This window comes from Calidris pugnax, unplaced genomic scaffold (genome assembly GCF_001431845.1).
Source record: "Calidris pugnax isolate Ruff unplaced genomic scaffold, ASM143184v1 scaffold177, whole genome shotgun sequence".
NCBI lineage: Eukaryota > Metazoa > Chordata > Aves > Charadriiformes > Scolopacidae > Calidris > Calidris pugnax.
The window spans coordinates 1,781,767-1,809,103 of NW_015090909.1; the positions used below are offsets into that span (position 1 = coordinate 1,781,767).

At 42.3% G+C, this 27,337-nt stretch overlaps 1 protein-coding gene across 4 annotated transcripts in view; it reads right to left on the reverse strand.

Moving 5' to 3' along the window:
- Positions 1 to 2,651: 2,651 nt before the first annotated feature.
- The window catches only part of WT1 (Wilms tumor 1), a 34,352-nt gene continuing 9,666 nt past the window's right edge, over positions 2,652 to 27,337 (reverse strand). Inside the window, exons 4-9 of one of the 4 annotated variants that reach the window (XM_014949301.1) lie at positions 26,553 to 26,630; positions 17,404 to 17,506; positions 16,059 to 16,209; positions 9,407 to 9,496; positions 7,656 to 7,739; positions 2,652 to 2,841 (exon numbers count right to left, since the gene is read on the reverse strand). In XM_014949301.1, the coding sequence (XP_014804787.1) occupies positions 2,816 to 2,841; positions 7,656 to 7,739; positions 9,407 to 9,496; positions 16,059 to 16,209; positions 17,404 to 17,506; positions 26,553 to 26,630 (532 nt within the window). In that variant the 3' untranslated portion in view covers positions 2,652 to 2,815. Of the gene's footprint in view, positions 2,842 to 2,936; positions 5,321 to 7,646; positions 7,740 to 9,406; positions 9,497 to 16,058; positions 16,210 to 17,403; positions 17,507 to 26,552; positions 26,631 to 27,337 lie in introns of those variants that run through there. The other 3 variants (XM_014949299.1, XM_014949298.1, XM_014949300.1) reach the window with 3 other exon arrangements.

Consider the following 27,337-nt stretch of genomic DNA (forward strand, 5'->3'; position numbering starts at 1 on the left):
GTCATCAGGACTTCCAATAACTTAAAGAATCCTAATGAATTTTTTATTGGATCTTCCCAAATATTGCAGCTGGGCCTTCTTGTCCATTAGTGCCATTCTGAACTGCATACGCTGCCTTTAATTACTTTTTTGTTAATTGGGAGGGAGGGGGGAAGGAGGATTTTCTCCAAGTGAGGCAGCGTTCCCCGGCTGAAAAGCCGAGCAGCTCTCCCTGCACGGACGGGCCGCAGGGGGAAGGTACGAGCAGGATGGAGCAGTAGAACTTCTCCACGTCTCCTGGCAGCCCACCTCTGCCTGCTGGTTGCCTCTGTGTACCCACCTCGTGCCAGGCCCAGGCAGCTCTGAGGTGTGGGGCTGTAGGCACCTTCTCAGAGCCCCCAATCCACTCCAGAGCCTTGTCAGGCTTTTGGACAGGGCGCCGGGAGCAGGTCCCTTACCATATTGCTGTTGGGTCACGCTGACAACAGGACAAGGCTGGATGTGATGGGGGTTTCTCAGTGCCTGTCTGGGGAAAGGGAAGGGGGAAGAAACACTGGGTTAAGACACCTACCTGCACCTTCAGGAACTGCTCCCAGTTGCTGTAAAGTTGGTTGGTGGAGCAGTGAAATGAATCCTACTGACATCCTGAAACAGATAAACCTGGTTGGAGTGGCTTCTAAAATGAACAACTGGCCTAACCCACCACAGAAGGAGAAGCAAAGAGTGACCTCTTTGCAAGTCCCCTCCTTCCCTTACAGGAATGGGACCCGAACGAAGGACGGACAGCCTTCAGGTTGGCTGCCTAATTGCAGCAAGGTAACACCTTTGTACCTCTTCTTTGGTCAGTACAGTCTGAATGCCCAAAGAATATGAGAGGCACCAGAAGCAGGTCACGTGGTTCCAATTCAGGCACGTTAGCTCTCATGCTTTCCTAAAGTAGAAGGGACATTCTGCTGGATTCACCTACCTTGAAAAAATGGGTGCAAGTGAACCCCTGAATCCCAGCTGACAGCATCAGAGAGAGAGGAGATCACGTTCCCTTTTGTACCCAAAACATCTTGAAGTGACAAGAAAAAGTAGAAGTGTTATCTATCTAACTGACATTCTCCATTCTGGGGGGCTATGGAAGCCACAGGACAGGAGTAGTTTGCCCATCACAGCAAGACATTAACCATCAGCCAAAATAGCATCGGTCACTATTTTCAATTTAAGAAGAGAGGGCAGAGGCATCAAAGATTTGCTCAATTAATCACGGGATTGAAAATTTTCCAGAGAGCTAAGGATACTTGTAAGACAGAATAGAGCGCAGCCCCCTCATCTTTCATAGGGAGGTCAAGCTCCCAGAGACCCGGCCGGCCGAGCCGTTCCTGCTTCCTGCAAAAGGAGGCCTGGCACGCTGCAGGAACCCGCGCCGGGGCTGCTTCCCAGAAATCCCTGCAGCAAAGCACCTCACCTTGCCGACAGAATCCTGAAAACAGGGAAAGGAAAGGGAGAGACACGAAATGCCTCCCGCCACAAAGGCTGTAAAATAACTCACAATAAAAAATAATCTTGTAAACATTTACCGTTGTCTTCACTCTAGCGGGCGGGCTAGGGGACGGAATGATCACCAACCCCCAGAGCAGCAATACGTACTCTCATCAAAAAAGCATCAACAGCAAGACCAAAAAGTCACTCCCCAACCCTGGCTTCGTTTCATGTAGCCATCTGCCATCACTGCTTGGCACACAACTCACTGAGCAGCAAAGGCACCGCTGTAGTTATTTACAGGCCACTGGAATCCTGGCCTGTGCTGCAGCGGAGTTTTGGTTGTATTTCACAAAAGATAGTTTTATTTATGTTTGACTGGTGCAGGCACAACTGGAGGCTGATTTTTCTTTTTTTGGCTTTTAGTATAAACACTGATGGCAGCTCTCTATTTTGGGCGCGGGCTGGAAAACAGATTGTTTTGTAGTTGCAGGAGGCTGCTGGGGAAATCAGAGGACATTGTTATTGCGACTGAACTTTTCTCTCAAGAAAGCAGGAGGAGTTGCTTTTATTTTTTAATTCTGTGCAGTTTTATGTACACCATTCGCTCCAAATATCTGATGTTTGCCACACTTGTTATGAGTTTCTCCAGAGAGATGCTGCCTTTTGGCAGCAAAAGATAAAGTTGACTGATACAAATGAGTCACAGTACCCCAACAGTAATTAACAGTGATGCAATACCCATGCGAAAAAGAGGACTTGAAGAATTAACTGTTGAGTTTTCTTGACGATGCAGCTGCACTTTAAGAGAGAAAGCTCGACCCATCATAGAACTCCATTGTGTACATTAGAGAAAAAAGCTTGGCAAGATACATTAAAGATTTTTGCTAAAGAGATACAAATATTTTGCAAGGTCAAAGGGCGCTGAGGCAGGCTGTACTTACTTCCAAAGAAAAGTAGGCAGTATGACAAAGAAACAGTAACATTTTTTTATCTTCATTTTCACACTTCATCATCTAAGAAAGACTGTCTTTTTCAACCTGCTGAACTGATTTAAGCCACCCCAACTCTAAGTTAACTTTTACTTAAAAGTCAGTCTATGACATCCTAATCTAAGAAGTTATCTGTGCTTAGGGCTTCGGCGCAGCTCTGCAGAAGGCCAGGACTGTTATTTATAAACTGGATTTCGCTATTCTACAAAGTTCTTACACAAATCTTACAGGGTGAAAGAAAAGGAATAGTTTGGTAAGAAGACAAAAGATCGAAGCAACTCTTTTATAGCACAATATGAAACTTGACACTGTTTTCTGCTGCCAGTATGATTCCCAAGTGAGATGGATAAATTGTGGTCAAGACCTGGACAGGTTAACTAGTGGTCATCAGTGCTGGTGGTACCTTTATATACAAAAAAAAAAAAAGGATACTATTGGACACGGCATTTGAAATTTAATACCAGACATGAAACAAGACATCTGTTGGACTCTCATTTGTTTCTCTTTGAATGGGCTTTAATTGAAAGCTCAGTGAAAAATGCAGGTTACATTCTTAGTGTTATCAATAGTTTGTAACAGCAACAACATCAGAACAGTGATGCATCTAATATTTATACACTTTCTAGTTTTAGATGTCTAAGAGCAATACATTATCAGATATATATATACACACAATTTCAAGCAATTAAAAGTAAATAATAAACCCCTCCTCCCCAAACCCTGAAACAATATATTTCCTTACACTAATAATGTCTTTTTCACATATACTTGACAAAGAGTCTTTTTAAGTTACTTATCTTAAGAGTAATCTGTTAATGGAGAACCTGGACCAGCCCCATTAAAAGTTCAGTTTTAAGTTTATACAGCTTGCTAGCCACATAACCAGTGTGGCTTTACATTGTAAACAAATCCCAAATGTCTACAATGATTGGAATTAGTTTTGTGTAAAGGAGATCTACGCATCTCATGATAGAATAAATTTAAAACAATACATTAAAAAGAGAGAGAGAAAGGGAGAGAGTTATTTGACAAACAAAACAGTTTGGGGGGGGATCAATCGTGTGATTATTTAAAAAACAAGTTAACTTAATGGTAAGATTCTTGTTTTCTGTACAGAGAGGCTCTGGTTCATCTAGCTTTAGCTGCTCTAGAAATACGTTCTTTTAAAAAAGGTTTGATTTCTGAAATCCAAAAGCAGAGCTTCGAACTTTAAAAGCTTGCCCTGTGGCAGTAGGAGTATAAAGTTTACCAAAAGTGTCTTCGGTGGCTGTTCTGTCTCGTTTTGTGAGGACAGCTGTACTGGCGTTTGGGAACCTCAGCGTGTGCACAGAGGCAGGAGGTGTAAAGCTTGCCTTCAGCAGGAGGCATCACCCTACCTGCTGCAGGACTGAGAAAGGTACAGCAACACGTACCTAGAGACGTTCGAGTGAAAATAAACCCAGGAAACTGGAGACAGACATGGAAGGTAAGCGCCGTTTATAACGATCTGGATACTGTGGCAATCTTGCTTACTTTTTTACAAAATGACAAATAAAAATCTCTTGAACTTATCGAATAGGAACCTGTGTAAATCCAAATGGAAGACAAGGCTGAGCAGAATCCTACGGTTTAGTTAACTTGTGTCAAATGGGATGCGGAGACAGCTGCAGCTTTCTGACAGAGGTGATCGAAGATGGCTGATAAAGTTTGCAGTAGCTCATAATGTCCCATCTGGTTTATTCAACTCGTTTGAACTGTCTAAAGGGCCAACTGCAGCTTAGTCATGTTCCTCTGGTGCATGTTGTGGTGACGAACTAATTCATCAGACCTGGCAAATTTTTTTTGACAGCTGGGCCACCGGCAACTGAAAGGCTTTTCACCTGTTAACAAAACACCCTGTTATTAACCGGGCATACAGCTCGCCTGAGACACTGCTATTTGTTTTCTTTCTGCGGGGCTGTGAGGAGCCAGGCAGAGCCCCTGTCAGGAGGAAAGGCATCCCGGGCTGTGAGCCCTCAATTCCTGCTCGCATCAGCGCTCGCTGCTTTCCTACATCTCCCGCAGCTGATACTTAGCAACAGCCGTGCCCGATGACGGAGGACATTTTGCAGGGGTTCACTCCTGGAGACAGGCCCTTACAGAGCGGCGGGTTGGCCATGTCAGCTCTCCAATGAACTAGTTTAAAAGTCACTCTGGCATTCGCACAAGCTTCAGTCACACCTTGGGCTGTGGCGCAGACAGACTGTTAGTCACTGTGAAAATTGTCAGCGACTATTTAGAGCTTGACCCTCAAGTCAAGGAGAGTTTTTCCAGCCAGTTCACCGAGTTTTGGCTGAAGTTCTTTGAAACTGGTGAGTGTAAGTGCATAGGGTAGAAGCAACAGAGTTCAGCACAAAGTCTGCTGAGCCAGACTGAAAGTTTCCCACTACTATCTAAATAAAGTAGATTCACATCTACGAGAGATCTTAGAGACTCTAAATATTCAGTATTTTTCTAACATTCCAATGAGCATAATATTCACTGTAAAATTACCCCAAGCAAAGCACATTCAATTTTAACAAGAAATGCCATCACCTTTTTACACTTTAATCTGGTCTCTTGATTTTCTGCAATGTTTAAGTGGAATTTCAGGCTGTGTTTCTGATGCCGCTGGAATGCTGATGGAATGCTTTCATTAGTTCAGAGCAGTGCCCAGTGACTCATGTTTCTTTCAGAATTGCATTTTCCTTTTTTCCCCCAAAAATGAATGCAATATTTTAAAGTAGGTTCAGCTGTGGGGCTGGGCTCTTCAGTACTGTCTACACACCTCATACTCTCCAACTCAAGACACGCTGAGGTGGTACAAGCTCACCCAGACACCTTCTCCTCTTCTTTGCCTCACACTTTGTGCTCTTCACAAACATCTAAATTCAGGCAAAAGGGGATCTGGGCTTGGCATAAATGTGTATTTCTGTTTGCAAAATCCCATACAATATATTTAAGGGGGGGGGTGGTGGTGTTTAAAATCTACTTTATCCACTTAACATACATGCTGGCAAAAGCATCAACTACCTCACCTGAGGGCATAAAACAAAATGGGACAAAACCAATCTGGTCAGAGCTACTGACAGAAATCACAGATTATGTAAAGTGGTCTCCTTTCATCTCAGCAGCATTAACAAAACCATCTTGTGAACTGATGCAAGTCATCTATTACTGGCCAGTTTTCCCCATTTTGCTGGTTCACAAGCAATTCTGTTTGTCCTCTCGCAACAGGGGGCAGGAATCTCTATTAGTTCTGTGCTGGGCACAAATGACTTCATACAGCTTCACTGTACAGATATGAGAAATCACATTTCCATTGCTAAAAAATGGATATAGATGTCTGGCGTTTTCCTTTGATTCTTTTTTTTTTTGCTTTCTACAGCAAAGATTGCTGACACAGTTAAATTGCTTGTGGAGACAAAAGCCCCCGAATTTGTAGCTCAACAAAGAGTTTGGCAGTTGACTTAAAATTAGGATGGAATTAGATGGAAGTCACCTGTGCTTTGCTTCACCAAGATTTAACACGGAGCGAGTTAACTTAAGCTTGGTGTTTTGTTGCAAAATTTAGGGGGCACAAGAAAGAAAGAGGAATGAAGCTAGAGGGCAAGACAGAGATGAAAAATCCCCACCTACCACTTGGGATGTGTGTATTTCACAGTCAAAGAGCGTGACACATCCAAAACCACCGAGAAGAACATCATGCCAGCAGAATGCAGCTGTGCTGCAGAGCTCGCACAGGCCCTGAGCCAGCAGCAGGCAGCAAAGCCCACGCACAGGTCTGTGCTACGAGGCTCTCAGAGCTCCAGCCAGGCTGCTCTCAGCAGTGAGTGCAGCGTGGGCTTGGATGACAGGGAGCAAGGAAGAGCTAGAACGGGGAGATGAGTTTCACTGGAAAAAAAAGAGAGCAAGCTCTTCACTGATTTAGCTAATCTGGGGTCAAAAAAACTGCTGGAGTTGTGAAAGTCTTGAATTGGCAGATGAGTTAGCAATGAAATGGGGTGGGGAATGGAGTTTATCCTGACTTGCCAGCATATGACAACTGCTTGCCATTTTGTCTCTACCAGAGGGTTACCTCTTGCTGATTAAGAAAATACCTTGAGACTATGGGGGAGCCCAGGGAGACAGCCATGGCCTTTCCCATTTGCAGATTGCAAGCGCAGATATGGCCATTGCTTGAAGCGTTTACTTGGCCGGTGCCACAGAAAATGCCATTGTTCTCAGGTGAATTACTTCCTTTATTAAAATCTCTTTTTTATTTTTTAAAGTCTTAAGTATGTGTTTTTATGGTCCAGAAGAGAAAAAAGAATCCTTAGCAGGGAGAAAAAGATTTTCAGGCTCCTTGTCCATCTGCACAGAGACTGAATTTAAAAGGTTAACACCGGTATAGAAAACACTGTGACACCTAATAACATGTCAAGGTGCTCAGTAAACAATCACTTGGTAAAAATACTGCACACGTCGTGGAAGGGAACAGAAAATGTCAGTTCATGAGAATAATTCTAACACTTAAAACTAAAATATAGAGGTTGCTGCAGTTGCTCCTTAACGGTGTTTACATTTCCGTGAAGTCTGAGTAGACTAAAATGGCTCCTATTTTTTTCCCTGTATTTATATGAAATACTACGGTTTCTACAAAAACGTCCTTGAATATTTGAGTAAGCTTTTACTTTAGTGTCTGTCAGTGTGAGTTTGCAAAAGGCACTCCTTTTATCTTCTGGAGAGATTACAGTACAAGCAGCAACAGCAAGAGCTTTGCCATGCTATCCTGCATTAGGCTCAACTGACACTTAGGAGAAGCATGAGTAGGCACGAATACTTTAGATTACAGACATTCGGCTGAAGCTAGAATTAAAATTTCTATCTTGCAGGGTTTTTTCAGTAAAGGCAGTAGATCAACTTGACATTTGTGGGCTGAGACCATGATGTTCATTTCATAATAGCTGACAAAATATATTTTGCCAAGCTGAAATTTCTTTGAACATAAAGAAAGCGTAGTTTCCAAAATTACCTACAGCCCTTTGTGAAAAGTGACTGTGACACTCAGCAAATGTAGTCACACTGAAAAATCAGCACACTCTGAAATTCCTTCTGTTGTTTTGAATATTTAACTCCTGGCTAAGAGACCTTCTAATAATGTAATTTACAACAACATTGATTTAGACTTAAAAAATAATGAAATATAAATGTGAAGAAAAGTTTACGCACTTGTTTTACCTGTATGAGTCCTGGTATGAGTCTTCAGATGATCAGATCTGGAGAACTTTCTCTGACAGGTTTTACACTGGAAGGGCTTCACACCTGAAAAGCCAAAAGAAGTCTATTCTTATATGCCAACACCTTTGGAAAGGGTGAACAAAATCAGCTGTTTCTGAATTTTCAAAAGCCTGGATTTTTTTGGTACTAGTTACTGTAACTGCTCCTCCCAGCTTCATGCCTACACATTACAGAAAGTCGTTAGTCGGGCCACCATCCCTTTGCAGCCTCCTCTTCCGACGTCTGGGTCTGAAGCAGGGAGCAGCACCATCATAAACAAACACCCACTTACACTCTTGGACTGAGGAGGATCTGCAGACTGTCTTCATTCTGATCCTGAGGCTTGGCACTACTGCATCATGTATGAGCAAATATGACATAAGAAGAATAGAGGCATATTTTTATATCCTCCCAATAGCCTCAACTTACTTTACACTTCTACTAGTCGCTTTACACACTACACAGAAGCCTTGGGGACTGCCTAACACAGGTATGTTCTAGCACTCACTTGCTAAAAACGTATCATCCCACCAGCTTTCAGAGACACTTCATACATCTCTCAATAGCACCATTTAAGTGGGATAGAACACCTTTAGCAAGAAAAGTAGTGGGCAGAAATCCACCACCGAGCAGCAAGTAAACCAATTGTCAGGCCACTCCCTGAGACCCAAGACCCAAATGCACTTTCTTGCTGTGACTCAGTCAGAGAAGTGCTCTGGAGCCCTTTCTCACGTTCCATGCAGAGTGCCCTCATGGTTCCACCCCCAGATGGGAGGCTGAAGTCATCACCATCTCCTCTTCTGTGAGTTTGAGAAGGGCAGCTGTCTCCCCTCTCAATCTAAACTAGACCTCCAAGAACTTTCTGAAATGATTAAATGGGCTGCCTTGAAGTTTCCAGAAAATGGTGTATGCGCAAAAAACAAGATGCTGAATTTGGACTGAACTCACAAGTAGTTTTGGCTGTCTGGAAATGACTCTGAGAAAGACACACAAGTGTAGCTAGGACCACTAGGACCCGTTGAGGAGCACTGCTGCCCTCTGCCCAGCATGTGAACTGCTAGACCCTTTCCAGGCTATTTGGATAAATATCCAACCAGCCAGCAAAATCCAACCAGCCAGATCTTCGACAGTTCTCTCCTTGCTACTACTAGAATCCTTCTCTAGTTGGCAGAATTTAAAAAAAAGGCTCAAATCTAAGCTTAAGTGGTTTGCTGAATGACAGCCTTTAGCATAACAGCTGGTGGGGCTTTTCCTTCTCCAACTCTGCTTTCCACATATCAGCGCACAGTAATTCCACCTGCAGCGTTCCCCTATAGCACTGCCACACGAATGTGGGAATGCCACCAGCAGTGTTTAGCAGATTACTCACTGGCAACTTTTTCTTGCAGATCTGTTCAGTTTTTAAAAATGAGATGTTCTCTATATTGGGGATACAGTATAAAGCAAACAGTTTGATTGAGAAAGCTGTTTCAAACAGATGGCGGCAGGATGAAAGGGTTACCTATACAACCTTAGTAGTGCCAAAATGTCATTAAAAAACCCAAACAGCTACAGTCCTCTCCTTGAAGCTAACTTCAAGAATTGGGTACTACAGGTAGCAAGTATGAGCAGACACAACAGCAGAAAAATAGAAGTTTAGAAGTATAGTTTTTTGGATCGCAACTCAGATCTAAAGATGAACTCTTATGAGCAGAGATGTGTGGCCAACAAACCTGTGTGCCGTCTTTGGTGCCGCTTGAGTTGGTCTGAACGAGAAAATCTCCGTTCACAGTCCTTAAAATCACACTGATAAGGTTTTTCACCTGTAGAGTACAAACAGTTTATCAGAAAATGCAGCTAAATGAGGGAACACATTAATCAGAATCAGAATATGGAACATGTTGCACTGAAAGAATTCTCTCCTGTCTAAAGCAGCCCAGCAGGACTCATTTGCTATAAAACCATACAGCTCTGCTGGAATCAGTGGGGAAAGGCTGGCACAGTTCCACTGCATTGACACTGATGTTGAATCTGCTCATTCTAAAAAAATAGATTAGGTTAAAGCTACAAAAAAAAAATCAGGTTGCATAAAATATTTTTATTGCTTTTTGCTGGAAAAGAACAGAAATCTCTTGTTTTGTATTTCTCAAAAAAACCCCATATTAAGTCCTTTCCACCTGTTTCAGTAATATAAAATTTGTACAAGGGAACAACTTGTAGTTTGCTCTAAATTGGATTTGAAGCAAAATCAAATCCAACAACACCCATGTAGGTGGTAGTTTTAACCATAATAAATGGATTAGCAAAATCCAACCACAGAAAAAAATATTCTTTCCCAAAACACAAGTGACGTTTCTTCCACAAAGCAACATTAAATAGAATTTCTCATGTAGGTGCACACCTCCGGCAGGCAGTCCTATGAATTATTGCAAAGCCACATGTAAATACAAAGTCTTCCTCCAGCTCCCATTCAGTTCAGCAGAGGTCCTCAGGATGGGTCTTTCCTGGGACGAAAAGTGGGATTCTGAAATCCTTACAAGCTGGCTTCTCAAACAAAGGCGGTTTTCAACGCAAAGGACTTCACCAGCCCCATAAACATGCAAAAAGAAATGCAGCAATCAAGGAGCTTGAGGAACGAGGGAATCACTGCTGGCATGTCACGTATGACAGAGTTGGTGAAATTTGGCCAGCACAGAAAAACCTAATCCTTATGCTGTTACAGCAGGACCTGCATGATCTTTCAGATCTGATTGGCATCTAGTCTAAGGCCCCTCTGCACAGCACTGGAATCCTGCAAGAGCCTCAGATGTAACCACATTTAGACCTACATGAGGTCTGTTTAGAGCGCCACAGCCCTGAGCAGAGACCTCAGCACCAGAAGTAATGAAAAATCTCCCACTGCAAAGCCAGGAGAATCCTGGGTTTTATCTGGAAGGTACACACGAGACCAGCTGGGACCTGCTTTGTCTACGGTGGAAAGCTGAGATGTAAAACAAAGGCCTGGTAGGAAGGATCTAAAGCAAAACATCAGCTGAAGTGGGTAGTGAGTTTAATTTCTCTAAGTATATTTTTAAACACGCATCACTTCCATAAATCCTCATTGCAAGTGTCTGCATTTCTGATATCATTATGATGAGGAAACGTATTCTGGTTGCACTGGTACTCTGAGACACCACTGCAAACCAGTTTAAAGCAGAAGCATTCTGATCTAGGTAACACTGAGCAAGTAGCATATTAAGAGCGTTCCAAATTCATACTGGTGTGGCTATGACCAAAATTTCACAAACGCAACTAAATCTGCAAGAACAAGCTAACTTCCTGTGACAGTCACCCAAAGGAGTTTACTGATTCGCAAACCTAGGTGTGGACAATTTCCATGTCTGCTCTGCTTAATTTATTAGCATAAGGGATTAAAGTTGCCACAGGTGTTTGAAATAGTTCCCTACACTTTGACCGCAAGGACTCCCTGGGGGGTGCCTGCTTTTCAAAAACCACTTACTTCCAAGGAATTCAGCCCTTTGGCAGATTTAAGAGGGGGAATGTCAGCAGAGCAGAATGCAGTGACAGGATGATTGTCTGCTAATTGCAATATAAACGCAGAAGATGGTTAAGGAGGTATTTGAATAAAACAGTATAGCAGGCCTGATGGCATGCACAGGAATGTATTTCTTTAAATACTTTAAAATATAATATTGATTAAATTAAGGACAAATTTAACCAATGCATATATTAAAGGAATCAATTCAAGATGCTTACACAGAGATATGATGGCACCACATAGAAAACAAAAAGCAAACATGAAGAGGCACAATATTTAGACAAATCCTAATTTCCCTTTCCTTCTACATCTTCAACACCAGCTAGTGCCAAGCGAAATGGCTGCCAAAGCCAACTGTCACATGCCTGTGTACTCCCATCAGGTTCATCAGAACAGGATGACAGAAATGTCCCAGATTAGAAAAAGTCCGTTAGTACCTCATTAAATCACTACACTGAGAGGGGTTAGGGCAGTGTCCAGTTTCCCCAGGCCTATTAAAGACCCTCCAGTAAAAGGCTAAAGTCTCTTAATGTATGAAAAATACCCCATAATGCTGTCACCTTCCCAAGTGACCACATACAATTTCAAAACAAAACAGGAGATGGAGATGAAGCCTCACCAGTCCTTCCACCTGTGACTCGGAGGCTTTTTACATTTTATTACTGGAAGAAGGAACACAAAGTCTAAACTTGGTGCACAGTGAAAGAGTCAAGATGAGAGAGGATAGAGGGAATAGTAGTTCTTTAGGAAAATACTTAGAAAAACTAAAGCTCAACAATCACAGAAAAGCGTGAAATAGCCTTTGCACATACCGCAATAAAAGTTTCAAATGAAAAGAATCTATGTATGTGCTCAAAAATAGTTACCTTAAACTGGAGGAAGCAAGGGCACATTTTCTCTGAGCAAATTCATTTGCATGGGAAAACAGAAATTCCTACTGGAGTAGCAGTAGCACGTAATGTTTGTGAACATTCTATTTAATTAAGGAGTGCTGGACGAGGAAAAGCCCGTCGCTAACAAGAAAACATCAGGAGAGGAGGCTGATTTTGAAACCAGAGACTGCAAGTCTGAATGAGAATCTGAGGGCTTGTCCGCACCCCCTTCACCAATTTAAACCCATCTTCTTGTACACCCACTAAATTCAATGAGCACATCCACATAATCACAACTTTACCTCACTAATACAACATTTTTCTATTCAATATAATTTGCTTTAGCAATCTTAGAGAAAACGTGTGTGTCTTTATTTAGTAGAGAGCCTTTATAGGTAACAGCTCCTGTCATCTTCACACTGGAGCACAGGCATGAGATGTCATGACTGGTTTGAAACTAATCTTGTATTTTAGACACATAAGTATTCTTACTTTATGCCATGGAAACAAAAGGCTAAAAGCAGTCCATGCTGGGCGAGGCCGAATGTCCCTCCAGCCCAGCAGTCTCCTCCCATGACTCACAGAAGATGCCTGCAGGAGAGCAGAAGATACAGCAGGACTTTCCCTGGCCGCTCTCCTAGTACCCAGCAGCTGATGAGTTAGCAACTTTCTAAGCCAAAGCTGTCTTTTTATTTAAGACCCATTAATAGAGTCTCTTTCCATGAATTTGTCCAGTTGTTTCTTGAACTCACACAAGCTTTCAGCTCCCACAGTACTCTGCAGAATGGTATTCCACAGCTTAAGTATGGAGGTCAGTATTTCAAAGCAACATTAGTGAAAGAGTGTTATCCTAGAAGTTACCACACTGGACTCCTAAGAGGGGAGCTCCCAGCTCAGGCACAATTACACCCATTTACCAGTTTATCATCTCTCTCTACAGAGGACACAGCTCTGCCTTTCAAAGGCGTTGTAGTGACGAACTGCACTAATGACTGTAAAGCATTTAGCAGCACGGCGGCACATGGCACAGTGAAATTTGCTTTTGTCAAAGCAAAGAAATCATTGTTAGATGATAAGCATAAAGATCATTATTAGACTTCATTGCTTACATCCCCTGAGCCTCAGGAATTCACCATGAAGACCTGAGTCTCCTACCACATAAAGGACAACCTTCCTGATTCTCATACTTCCTTGTAGAAGCTCATAACTGCAGTTGAACATGTTCAGGCTGAAGAATATCCCCGGCAAACAGGCAGAGAATACTTTTCTCTGCAAAGGTGCTCAGCTTTCAGTCAGAATAAACCCAGTTTTTCCAATGTATGGCACAGAACCTTGTCTCTGGCAAGAATGTTGATGTTTTCACCATGAGTGAAATTTACAGAGGTCTAGACATTAATTTGTTTCTGCAATGAAATCTCTGAAGTCTGCCACAGGATGACAACACACATTATTTGCTGTACTGTTGAAAAGTTATATATGTACTTTTGTATTTCCTTTCAAAGGCCTTTCTGCTGCAGCAAAATACACCGAGATAAGAAAAAAGCTTTTTTGGCTGTACATGTTTCAATAAAGGCATTGTTAACAATGGATAAGCGGTCTTGGAGGCTACAAAATGTCAACATATTTTCAACTGAGTCTATGTTGAAACATTGGTAAAAACTGATTACAGAATCCAACTTTGTGTTTCAGGACCCTGCTTGATTTTGCAACGCTGCAACCAGAGAAGAATGGAAGATCTGATGACCCAGTTGTCTGTAAGTATCTATTATAGAAAGAAAACATAATCAAGTGCCAACGTTATTCTGCAAAGATCCTATCTGCTGGTGTTATATTAGATACATGTAGCAGCTTGTTTCCAAATCATATGCTCATAATCAAAACCATCGACCTACCACTACGCTAAGAAAGGCTGAAGAGCTTCACACCCTTGAGTGAATCCCAAACCACCTTACAGGAGGACTAGTAAAATTTTCTGTTGGCTGCAGAGAGACATATCAAACACAACAAATTATCCTCCATTTGAGCTGACATCTGACAGCTCTCCTGACTTCACACTGGCTTGTTGGGATTCCTCCCCAGCAAAACATTGAAGCAGAAGAAAGAAGAAACACATCCCTTTGTTTAGTAAGGATATGAGGTGTTATCTTTACCAACTACTTCGTCTAATATGCCAACTTCTCCAGACCAATTTCTGTACTTAGTAGAGAACTCTAGAATGGGGCTTTGGAGTTCATTGGGTTACAGACAGAGGTGATGAGAGAGCCTAAGAGACGGCCACATAATTATCAACATAAACCAATAGCCTCACTCGAATCATAGGGGCCCCTTAAGGTATTCCCCAACATATAAAAACAAGCAGGTGAAGAAAAGAAGGTGCAGAGAAGTGTGAACTGTAGCTGTCGATAATTGTTATCAACAAGACACACACGTTCTTCGTAGCGATGGCTCCCTTTGCCCTCTTCCACTACAGCATAAACCAGAGGAGGGGTATGTATGACCCCAAAGGCAATGGGAGAAGTCTCTCCAGGGGTGCTAGATGGCCATAGTCCTATCCTCTATGTCTTTTGGGGCTTTTGTGATTCTACATGCCTGGATTATATGTGGTATAATTCTGAAAATCTTCTCCAGTTAAGGGAAAAAAATATATATATATATAAATGTAAACTGAAGTCTTTGTGATGCATCCAGAAATAATATCGCAAAAGCCAAGCAACAAAATGGAATAAAATACAGTACCAGAAAAAACAAATTATGACTGCTAAAATACAGAATAAATAAATTTAGGAATGAAAGAAATAGTTATTATGAGAAAAATTCAGAACTGTTTAGGCATACTCAAGAAAAATACTTCAATTAATGGACCCCAAAAGATCTTTCTTGTTTCCATTTTATTTACAGAAAATAGAATAGCATTTCTGTAGACCTTAATCTCTAAAGACTAAATTTTAGCCTTAAATTATCTTGAATATGTAATCTGAGCAACACTGATGATATCTGTCTGAATATTTTGCCACTTGCCCAAAACAAAAATGTTTTGTAATGTTAATTTCTCACCTATAAAGTATTTTACACAATTAACTAATGTCACCATGTGGTCTCCAAAAGGAGAGGTTTGCAACAATTTTCTATGAGATGTTAGCCAGCCTGCTAGGTGACAGCAGGATGGACTGCCTTCCTGTTGTCTGCTTCAGCCCTTCAACCTTCCATCCTATTAACAGCTCACTGAACATCCATATTTACAGATTGTATCCACACAGTTCTAGGTTAGCACAGAACTACCTACATAAAACGATGACAGGCAATCAAAAACATGCATAAGGATCACATTTAAAGGCATATCATAATTTTGCATTTCCAACAGTATAAATCTCCCAGTAGGAGAAATTTTACTCTTTGGCAGGGTGCAACAGGGCATTTGATTTCCACGTTTTGAGACGCAGTTTACTTTGCCTGCTCTCAGAGAGAAGCCAGATCTTAGCCTACAAATGACTGGCTTTGGGCCCAATTCCTCATGGAGAGGTCCCACAGCAAGGAGGCTCATTTGCCAACCCCTGCCTCTACCCCCAACCAGAAAAGGCTTCCACAAGGTCTAGGTTCCTCTTGCAGAGGAAGCTTCTTAATAGCTAACAACCAAGATTTAGAACAAGCTTTGACGCTCCGAAATGAAGGAAAAAAAGAAAAAAAAAAAAAGATTCACGGCCCTGAAGGATGCCCTCTAACAGTAAGAGAGGGAGGGGGGTGATCTACTTGCTGTCAGCGCTGCTCTGTGTTTTTCTTCACTAGATTCAGAGCGTCTTCAGCATCCAGAAGAAGGATTCCCCAGATGACAGAGCACATACACACTCGTCTGACAGATTCTCTCTGGCCCTGACCTGGCAGATCGTTTCTTGCACCTTATGTTATTTTAAAATCCCCCACTACCCACTGCTGCCCAGTGCTGCCACGTGATTTATACCAATCCACGCTGACACTTACCAGTGTGCTTTCTGCTGTGCATCTGTAAATGGGACAACTTAAAGTATCTCTTGTTGCAGCCGGGGTAGGCACACATGAAGGGACGTTTCTCATTCGTCTCACTTGCTGACCGGACAATAGTTGGAGCTACTCCTGGCACCCGTCGGACATCCTGCAACGACAGATGTATTTGGAGGTGAAATACAGTGAACTCTGCTTATTCAATTCTCTCACCAATATTGATATGCAAGATTAAATGGGCCACGTTCTGAGCTCATGTTTAATCACAGGGTCTGGAAGCACACTCAATGGCATACAAAATCGTTTTAAGCTTATAGCAGTGTAAGAGAGAAGAGCATGAGCCAGAGCAGCATTCTGCTCTTTGTTTTAAATATTCATATGAAGTTAAAGGACAGAGAAATTAATGCATTGAGTTAATACAAATCGGTTAAAAACAAAACAAAAAAGACCGTGTAGGTGGAGCTGGTGAACAGTTCAGCCTTAATGCATTTTGGCCACTGTCACAATGTTCCATCAAAGATGATCTTCTCCTTTTGGGATAATTAACTCCCTTAAACAATGTCAACTGCTTACTTTTATTCACTCAACAAAAGCTGGCTCATGAGCTTATTTCTGAGAGCTTGCCACTGAAAAATGACTTGTTAAACTCTACAGAAAAGGAAAAGGAGAAAAGATGCTATCTAAGAACCTCGATGTATGTTGACAACATACATTGCAACAAAGAAGCGGCAGATAGTAGCTAATGACTTTGCCATCAGTTTTGAGAAGATACATCTTTTAGAGTGGTATTTACTGATGATATAACTGTTTTAGAAAAAGAGGAAATTGACTCCCCTGAATGGTAAGTTCCTTCCAAATATTCACTAATTACTTAGTCATTAGGAAACAATCACTTATTATATTTTGTTTTAAGGAAGCATGTTTGAATTAGCAAAGTTCCAGAAATCCGTAAAAGGAAAATGTCATCTAACACTTTCTTATATACGGTTATCAGATGGAGTCCAATGTAAGCACAGGAGCTCCACACGGCCAAAGGGATTGGAGCTAGAACTTGGAAGCTGGATCATATATTTTGGACCAGCCTGTGAAGCTGGTAAGGAATATAGCCTCACAGATACACTTTAGAAGAAAGGATAAACAATTTTAAAGAACTGTGTCAGAAAGAAATCTGACATTATGCTTCAATGGCTTCAGTGAAGTCCAGACACTTCTGTAAAGCATTTCTTGATAACACAGGGAAACCGCAAATCAAGGATGGATTTATAAATACCAGTGAAGTAGTAAATGAACATTGTAAGCAGGCAGCACTTTTACTTCCTTTTGAAGAATGCTCTACTGTACTCACTTGTATGCCTCTAAAAACTCCATGGGTGTGTATTCTGTATTGGGCCCCACAGCTGTATAACATGGGAGCGCTGTGGTTCTCATTTTCATATCCTGCTGTATGGCTGCAAATAAAGAGGGGAATAACGGAAAAATAAAACATTTTTCAGCACTCAGCTCCATGTGAGAGGTTTCATTACTTAAGTCAGTGATAACATATGCAGAGTTCGCTTTTATAGCCAGGATATCCAAGTTCAAATGAAATTCACCAAAGGAAGCCTGCTCTGCCTTCATATGGATCTGCTCCCGCTGGCACAACGCACTGACTCCATACATACATCTATTAGTATCCATTAAGACAGCCCGGAAAAAAAAAAAGAAAAACAGAAAAAAAAAAAAGTCATGATTTGAACTGTGATGTATTTCCACAAAGATTTTAGGTAAGAGGAGGAAAAAATCCACATAGCAGCATAACTGTGTCATGTGCACATGTACACGTTATTTATCAGTTAAATGTGGGGCTGCCTATTGCTAATATCTTTTGGAATGAGCAAAATGCCTCAAGTTTCACATTAAGTGCAGTGGATTTTTGTCAGCACCTCATGACTCAGATATTACCAGATACTACCAAGAAAGTGATGACATTTATAAGAATAGCAGTCATGTCCTCATAAACAGAGATTACAAATCAGTGTCCAAACTATTTATCCCACATATCAGCTTGTAGGATGCACTACAAATTAACCCTTTATAAAAATAAAATAAAAAAACGAAACCAGCCTATCCCTAGTAGGTATAAATTTTCAAGATCCCTTATTGAGCATCATCACAATAATTTTAAAAATTTGTAACCCTTTTTGTGTTTTGAGGGTGTCACAACCATATGTTTTACCTAATTATATTCTTCAGAGTCCTATGTTCTCCTGTCCACAATGTTAGGAACATTTTTGTGTTTCCCATTTCCAGCCTTCTTAATGTCAAAATCATGTAAATAAATGTTGGGTTTTATTTTTAAATGAGTATGTTACATTGGTGTGTACGTTGCCACATGGATTAATATACATTGGCAAGGGTAAGCGTTCATGTTTTGTGCTGCACTAGAAATAAGAAAGCCCAGAACAAAGCCCAAGGGCACACAGCTACGGACAGAGATGGATACAGAGGATGTTATCCCAGTCCTTGCCAAATGCTTGCAATAGCAATTTGCAGGGGTCCCTGAGGCCCAGACTCTCATTTCACTGGTCCTTCCTCTCTCTTCACTCCAAGTTCATGTGCAGAGTAGAATTACAAGGAAGTTTTAAACCTCTTAAGTGATTTGCAGAACAGCCAGTGCAACTGGAATGCGGGAGGTGTCTAAATGGTTTGTGAACCTCGCTAAAGAGGAGGGGAGCGGTGTTTGTGAGCGTGTGGTTGCACTCCTTGTTACTTGTCCCCGTAACACACCTGGCAGATGTGTTCTTTTAGATCAATTCCTTTGCTGCTTCAAATACTAGTTTCGAATCCTGGCTCTGTCTGGCTGTTCAAATCAAAGGCTACACCTTTTAGGAAGGTACGCTCTGTTTATTTCAATTTTAAGTGGGAAACAGGTGGAAGTTATAGGGTGGCAGCAAGAAAGTATCTCTGATCTCTAGTAATATCAGTAATAGTAGATACAGGAAGGTACCACTGTCTGATTTAAACGGATTAAGCTCTTCTCTAGATATGGACCGTGTCCAACTAAATAGGGTCCCCTCTCTGCTCGTGGCCCAGACATGGCCTTTGGTTCCCAGACACAAGTAACAAATTACCATTTGCTATAACCTTTTGCTCAGCTCAGGTTCCCCTCCAGCATTGGATTTTCCTCTCTATTTGAAGGCAGCAAAAGCACCCAACTCACGGTGCTACCCATGTTGATCACAAACTAAACACTGCATTTTAAAACAGAAATTAAATGAGAACTACCATTTACATGGAGGAAGTTCTGCAGCAGAAGCTTTGGCTGCACAGCAAGGTAGCAGCAAACCAAGGGTAAATATGACCTTCAGCATTAGTCACCCTCAGCAACGGTGTCACCTCACTCACACCTGCACTAGCAACCCTACCCATTGCAATAGACCAGAGGCACAAAGTTAAATAAGAAGAATCCCCAGGACAGAACTGACAGAAATTTAAGAAGGAAGAACATGAATACACAGTAAAAGCTTCTACCACGCAAACACAGCCAAAGCTTCCCTCCAAATTCACGTCTTTCAGGGATAACCTTTTTTGTAAAGACTGGTCAGTTCTGAAACAGTTCCCCCCAGGAATAAGAAGGAGAACAAAGACCCTAAGGAACGGCTCTATGAATGGCAGGTATCCACCAGATGATCCCCATCCCATTTTTTATTGCACAGTTAGGAAGCCTTCCTCAACATCCAGTCTTTTTACTATTTCCTCCCATTATTTCTAATTACACTTCACTAAAACTGTATATACAACTGCAAAGCCTTGAGGATGAAAACCTGTTTTTCTGAGCCTCTTGACCCATAATATACTAAGTAACGAATAGCCATCTACTTAACCAGCTCCCTAGGAGAGATGCTTTAACAATCAAGAACCCTAGTTCCCATTGGACATTGGGCCCATTTCCATCAACATTGGCTGGTACTCAGCGTGGTCATGGGGATGATGACAGCAAAATGGATGACGTGAGGGTTGTTGGTTAAAATACTGTTTATTCACTATGAATTGCTAAGGAATAATCTGAACCTTCAGAGAGATAGAAATGAGCAGGTGAATGTTCTTTCCGGTCAGTGGAGAAACTGGAACACTGGAGGAGGAGTTTGCACAAACGTTCCCTACGCTGCTGCTCTCTTGAACTCCAACCTTCACTCTGCACCAATAGTAAACTCATTGTGAAATACAATATTTTTTTTATTTCAGCCTCTTTACTCAATGCACCCACAACGTATGCCACAAAACATACACCGCAGCTCGCACAGTGGGCTCGCTTTACATTGCTGTAAAATAAAAGCACTGGTAGAAGAACTGATGTGAACCTAAACACATCACTGAAACCCAAACACCTCCTTTACCTCACACAGGAGATAATGCTCAGATGCAATGCTACATATGAAGGCAATGCAAGTTGCTTTCATCAGGCAGCAATACTGATGAGTTTATACCTGCAGTACATTAACAAATGGAAATCTTAAGAGGGTAGGAGATTCCTTAACTTTTTTCTTTTCTAGTCAGGCTCTATGTTTAACTGGGCAAAGAGACAATGCCTTATATGCTTAGGCCACCAAATCTCTAAGTTTAATGATGAAAGCAGAAATTTTTGTTCGAGGAAGGGACTGAAGGATTTGGCCTCACAGTCTAGTTCTGCCTTTACTTGTAAATACACAACTCCCTTTAACTTCAATGGGAACTGCACAAAGGCAGAACTGGACTATAAATATTTAGAACTCGAGTTAGTCGGTGAAAAAAAGGACTCGGTATATTTTGTTCTCTGGTTCTAGGCAGCCAGAAACAGACCTGGAAACACAGCCATAAAATGTAACTCTAGATAACTGGGAAACAAAGACTGGTACTTGCGCAACACAAAGCGCCAAGCGAGCGCGGGGTGTTGCAGAGCATTTAGAAGCTCTTGCATTTACCATTAGCCCTGCAAATCCTTAACACTCGGAGAGTAGCTCTTTTAAAATGATTAATCTCAAAGTTGTACAGATCGTACAAAGATTAATAAAAATGAAGGTTTTACAGATGAGAATGTGTGATGAAAAACAGAGCAGCTTTAGAGAGTTCTATCAATCTAAGTGGTTATAAAAAAACCTCATAAAAGATGACATTCTAATCTGAATATTTTAAAAAATAATCAAGCTGCAATTTCTCTCTCACACCATTTTTACTTTGTTAAACTGAAATTGTCTGTCTAATGTATAAAGCAGTTACAACTTAATCTGAGGAGTTAAGCTTTTTATTATTATTTCATAAACCAAAAAAGGGAAGCTTTAGGGCATACTGAGGAGAGTTAGAAAATTTCAGATGAAACGTGAATACACATTGATTCATGAGATTCAGACTTGGAAGAATAAAAAAAGCCAGAAAGCAAGATTACATAAAACAGGCACCACATTAAGACTCAATTTAATTGTGTTTCAATGCAGGAACAGGAATTTTAGGGTTTAGAAACAGAGCCAAAAATGAGGCAAAGTGAGGGTGTGGGCTAGTCCTGTTGATAACAGAACATAAAGGAAGAGAAGTAGAGTTAATTCCCTCTGCTAAAATATTTACCATCCTAGCACCCTGGGAAAAATATGTATGGAGACAGCAAAAAGATTCTGATTAGTTATATAGAAGATCATGTTTCGGCCTGTTTTTTGTCTAATACTATTACGGAGGGTGGACTATAAAGCTGCATTTTTATCTGCAGTTTCCAAGGCAAAGGAATATTAAAAAAAATAAATGTGATTTCACAGATTACAGCCCTTCTGCCACCTTCAATGAGAAAAGCAGCTGGTTGATGAAAGGAAGGCACCAGATTTTCAAGGGACCCTACTCTCTCTGACTTCAATAGTCTTTGGTTTGGGTTTTTTTACCATTGACCTGAGTGGAATCAGGATTTCACCCTACACTACACTTCAAAATGAGACCCTCGGCTACCAGTGGGAGAGGGGAAATTCAGTGTTAGAGACAATAGGTCATTGTCCATTTCCAATTCATGTTGATCGCAGAACTGAACCCAGGTAGGAAGTTTTGCACCTCCAAATTTTACTAGCAATACCACCAAAGATAGACAGAAAAACTTTTACAATTCACTCCTAGACAAAATAAGTTTCCACTGTCTTGTTTTATCAGTGTTCTACAGAGAAAATTTTCCTTCCAGTGAACCCGAGCAAACAGCAATAAATACAAAGTTCTGTGGAACATGCTGACTATTTAACACCTAAGCAAAACCAAAAGGGAAAAAAAAACAAATTTTGTCTGGTTATATACTTAATTTCAGATGACTGTTGGAAATACGGATCAAAACTTTTTACTCAAGCTGCTGAAGAGACAGCTACACAGTATTTCTGTTGAGTATGTGGCTACACTTCTTGTCCACGGTACCATATCTTTTCCTGCTTGGTATAAGTTATTTTCATGTCACTTTTGTGACAAGGAGGGTTTTGTAGTCATGAAGTCTACCTCTGCAACAACACTATGAAGAGAAGCAGTATTTTCCACAAGGGACAAATAAGAAAGCAACACAAAAATATTAAGGCAGGAAACTGAAGGGAAAGGTGTCCACTGATGTGGGACATCCATTTTAAGACGTCTGGGACCTGAGTTCTCAGGGTGATAAGCAAAAGAGCCACTGACTTTCCCACAACAGTATAAATCTGGTCTCAGCTGCTCCAAACAAAATACCACAAAATGAGGAACAAAAACCACCAGCAAACAGTCCGAAGAGATAAAATCCAGTCCCACAGTGATGTTGTTCACTGCCTTAACCATGAAATTTTCCTTTCAGATCCTGGAAGCTGCCAGTTTGTGACAGCTCTCGCAGACAAGCCAGCCCTCCCTCTTGTTTACCCAAAGTTCAGAAGGTGATGGACAAGTCCCTGGACAAACAGCCAACACGAAAGCAATGCACTAGCTCACAGGGCTCCAAACGTGGACTGTTCTTCCCTCACACGAGTTCTAAGCACAACTCGAGCTCAATCTTTGGCACGCAGAACTTAAGTGAAAATCTGCAACACAGATTCAAATCACTTGGACTATATGGTAGCAGTAGTGGGTCGTATTCTTCTCCAGGGACAACTCCTTGCAGAGAGAAGCTTATTTTGGGCTGTCAGACTTCCTTTTGGCTTGTCAGTAAGTAGAAATATCTAGAATTCTGCATGTTATGGAGTAGTCTGGTTGCAGCCTTTTCTATCTGCTTCCCCATTTACACCTCTCTCCCCTTCCCCTGACAGACTATCCCATTCTTGTACTCTGCCAGAAGACACCTCTGTTCACCTTCTGTGTCTCTGTCCACCATTTAGCAACGGCTGGTCAGGAACATTATTCCGTACCTTTTACTGCCCCCCTCTGCTTGACACTCCTGCCATGCCTTCTGCAGTTCCCTAACAATTATACCTACTGAAAGCACTCAAGGACTAAGACACACAAAGAAACTTCTTGCCCTCAGTTGCAATATCCAACATTCATAGAATCATAGAATGGTTAGAGCTGGAAGGGACCTTAAAGATCATCTCGTTCCAACCCCCCTGCCCTGGGCAGGGACACCTCCCACTAGAGCAGGTCGCTCAAAGCCCCATCCAGCCTGGCCTTGAACCCCTCCAGGGATGGGGCAGCCACAGCTTCTCTGGGCAACCAGTGCACCATCACCATCACAGTAAAGAATCTTCCTAGTATCTAACCTAAATCTCCCCTCTTTCAGTTTAAAGCCATCGCCCCTCGTCCTATCACTCCACTCCCTGATAGAGTCCCTCCCCATCTCTCCTGTAGGCACTCTTTAGGTACTGGAAGGCTGCTATAAGGTCTCCTGGGAGCCTTCTCTTCTCCAAGCTGAACAACCCTGACTCTCTCAGCCTGTCTTCACAGGAGAGGTGCTCGAGGGGGGAAAAAAGCATTCAGGGAAAAAAAAAAAAAAGAAAAGTCTTCTAAGGCTTTAAAGCCAGGGGCTGAAGCAGGCTCTGAGCAGATAAAATCATTTGATAGTTTAGATGCCTGGCTCTTGCTTCTGATCACACACAAACAAGACTGTTCATAAGGTTGCAACTCAACGGGAATGATTTTCACAAGGATTGAAAAGGACACGGCTTTGGCCATCTGACAGCGTTCCTTGCCAAATTTCAAACTTTTAATCTGGAGCGAGGAGATTCTGGAGCTGATCAGACAAATACTGGCAAGGATGTAAACAGCTCAAACCAGAATGCTCTCAGATGAACTGCCAGATAACTTAAGCATAGAAGCTGCTCACTAACTCCACCTGAAATGCACAGCAATAGATTCATTTCAGTATATTAAACTTACGCTGAACACAAACCTAGAAAGCAAGCTACTGAACTGGTCTACTGTCAAGTATAAAGTGTATGACCCATAAGTTTTAGATAATCGTAGAGTTCTCTAACAATTTTCAGAACTTACTGCTAATGCTTTCTTCCTTCTTACAACGTGCAAAAGTCCTACCGAAGCCAGGAAGAAGTGCTGGGGAGAACTCAAGGCAAGGAGCTAAACAAGGACTGTCATCGTTGGACACAATCTAGAAGCTGCGTATTTCAACAGAAAGATTGATTCCAAAATTCTTAAATTACAACTACAAGATTGAGAGAAGCATCTGAAATACTAAACGCCTGGGAATCTCTTATGAACAGTTCATATATTTTAAAGATGTAAATCTTGGGAAGAATACCTTATGTTCATGGCAACTGAGATTGGAGGTACTGTGTATTGTAACTCTCAGCCAGAAAAGACAGATAACTATTTTGGCTCATATTACCAGTGATGAGGCTATGTCTAGCACTGATTTTCCACAGATTCTACAATCTTGGCCTACACCAAAACTTTCAGCTTTGTTTTACCATAGGTCATTCATCTTGATTTCTTTTTTTTTTTCCCCCCTTTCATGCATCCTAGGTCACATACTTTACACTGCTAACAGTCTGACTCCTGGACAAGTAAGAAGCCATTTATTTTGTTCAGTACTCCTTTAATACTTCTATTGTGTCTTTTTTTTTTTTTTTCACTGAATTCCCCAAAGAATAACCTCTTCCTTGCTTTAATAACTTGGACCTCAGTCAAGGTTGATGTGTTTCTCCATTTTGCAGGATATTTTCTTCAGAAGAGACAAAACAGTGTCTAATACTGCAATGGCTGATCTTTAAAGGGTACAGTTTAAAGAGGAAATCAAAAACACTTATGGAAAAAAAAAGTAGGAAATAACCTTTAAAAAGAGAGGATTGGCAGCAAAGGCACTGAGCTGTACACAACTGTAGGATCTGAGGGTCTTCCCAACCGCAAGAGAGTTCCTTGACAGATCTCTCTAGGCTCAATTCTCTAGTTCATTCTGATTAGATAGTTTACTACGCTACTATCTTCTCCCTCTAACCTTCAAACACCATTTGTGAATGAGCTGGGAGCAGACCCATAATATTTTTTCCTTTATCACACTACAGTACTGTACACAAAGTCCATCTTGAACAAGGTTTTCACATTTATGGACAACTACATGAAAGCACAGATCTCCGCGGGCTTTTCTAGATTTCTCCCGTTGTTCCCTTGAGCCTGTTAGCGCTCGCCTGGACAGCGATGACATCTCAGAGCAAGCTGGTGATACCTACTAAGGTAATTTTGATACCTAGTTGTCATGGCCAACCATCTACTCAAGAGCAGAGCAGGCAATCTTTGGCTTTATCTTGGCTAAGATCAAAAGGTAGAGGTTTTGCTAATGGTTGTAGATGAAGCAAGGTGAAGTTACGGGTCTCGGTCCTACCTTATGCTCCCCTGGGTGCCTCACAGGACAACCCACCCGGAGCTGGACCACCGGCACCCACACCTTCACACCGCCTTACCCGCTCCTTCTCCTCTTCCTCCCCGACATCCCGCCCCCGGTGCCGGCCGGGGGGAGGCCCGGCGGGGGAGATGCTCGCCGGGGCCGCTGTGACTTCCACCCCTCGGCCGCCACCCCGGCGGGGCCCCGCGGCGCCTCGGGGCCTTCCTGCCCGCCCAGCGGCAGGAAACCCCGCGGGGGAGGCGGGCCGGAGCCTCTTCCCGGCAGGTGGGAGGGCGACAATGGCCGGGAGGAAGGAAGCCGGGAGGCGGCAGGGCCGGGACACAGGACGCAGGGCCTGGCGAAGGGAGGGAAAGGGAAGAGGGACGGTAGGAAGGGGCGACAGCTCGAGGAGGAGAGCGCGGAGGGGGCGCAGCTGCCCCCTGGTACCGACAGCGGGACCGGGACCGACTGCCCCCGCCCCGGGGAGCCGAGCCTTTTAAATCCCCGCCGCTTAACTCAATAAACCTGAGCCGGGCACCACCCTCGCACTTAACTTACTTAGGGCATCACAAATGTTTTTAAAAACCCAATAGGTTGCAACCGGCCGCTGTCGGAACGGTGGCTTTTTGGGGCTCCGGACCGGATTCGAGCCGTCAAATACAAACAGCAAGTCAGGTCGGTCACACGGCTGAGCTTGGGGAAATGATTTGGAAAAGAATAAAGAGCCTTACCCCTTCAGCGTGGATCCCAGGTTCATCTGATTCCATGTCATGCATTCCAGCTGCGAGGTCATTTGGTACAAATTGTCGCTGTTGTGGAAATAGGTAGAATTAGAAATGAAATCACTGCCATCGAGTTAAAACCGATACTTTTTAACATCAACGTTTTCTTTGTCATTGTTTTAAAATATACAACAGTAGAAAGTTAATTTATTTTATATAATCCCTTTTATCGATGTATTGTGAGTTTTTAAAAAATAAACAAAAGTAAATAAAAGAATAGCTGTGGATTGAAAAGTCTCTTAATCTACAAGTCTGACAATTTGTAAATAGCTGGAAGTGGAGACAGAAAACTTTTTCCTTACAGAAAAGTAATATCCGATATTGACACTTGGAAATTAATGAAACGAATATAGGCAGCCTGGCGGGCTAACGGAGCGGGTTATTTGTTTTAAAAAGGCAAATCTGTTAACTGTTTTAACCAGGAGTGTGAGAGAGCACGTGGTTAATGGAGTGGAGCAGCTATCGTGACTCGTGATGGATGTTCCTCCATCGAGGGGCTTGACAAGCCGGAGACAAATGGAGTGGCTGAGCGATAAACGGAGCTCACCGCTGGAATATGCTCTTTCCCCGCCGCGACACCACCCAAACCAGCACGACCCAAGTTTCCCGACCATCGCTTTCCAGTTTAAAAAGGGCAAAACCGGGGAGCGCGGCCGCCGGTACCGGCCGGGAGAGGGGGGCAACCGGGAGAGCCTTCCCCCCTCCCTCCCCGCCCACCGCCCGCCGGGGAAAGG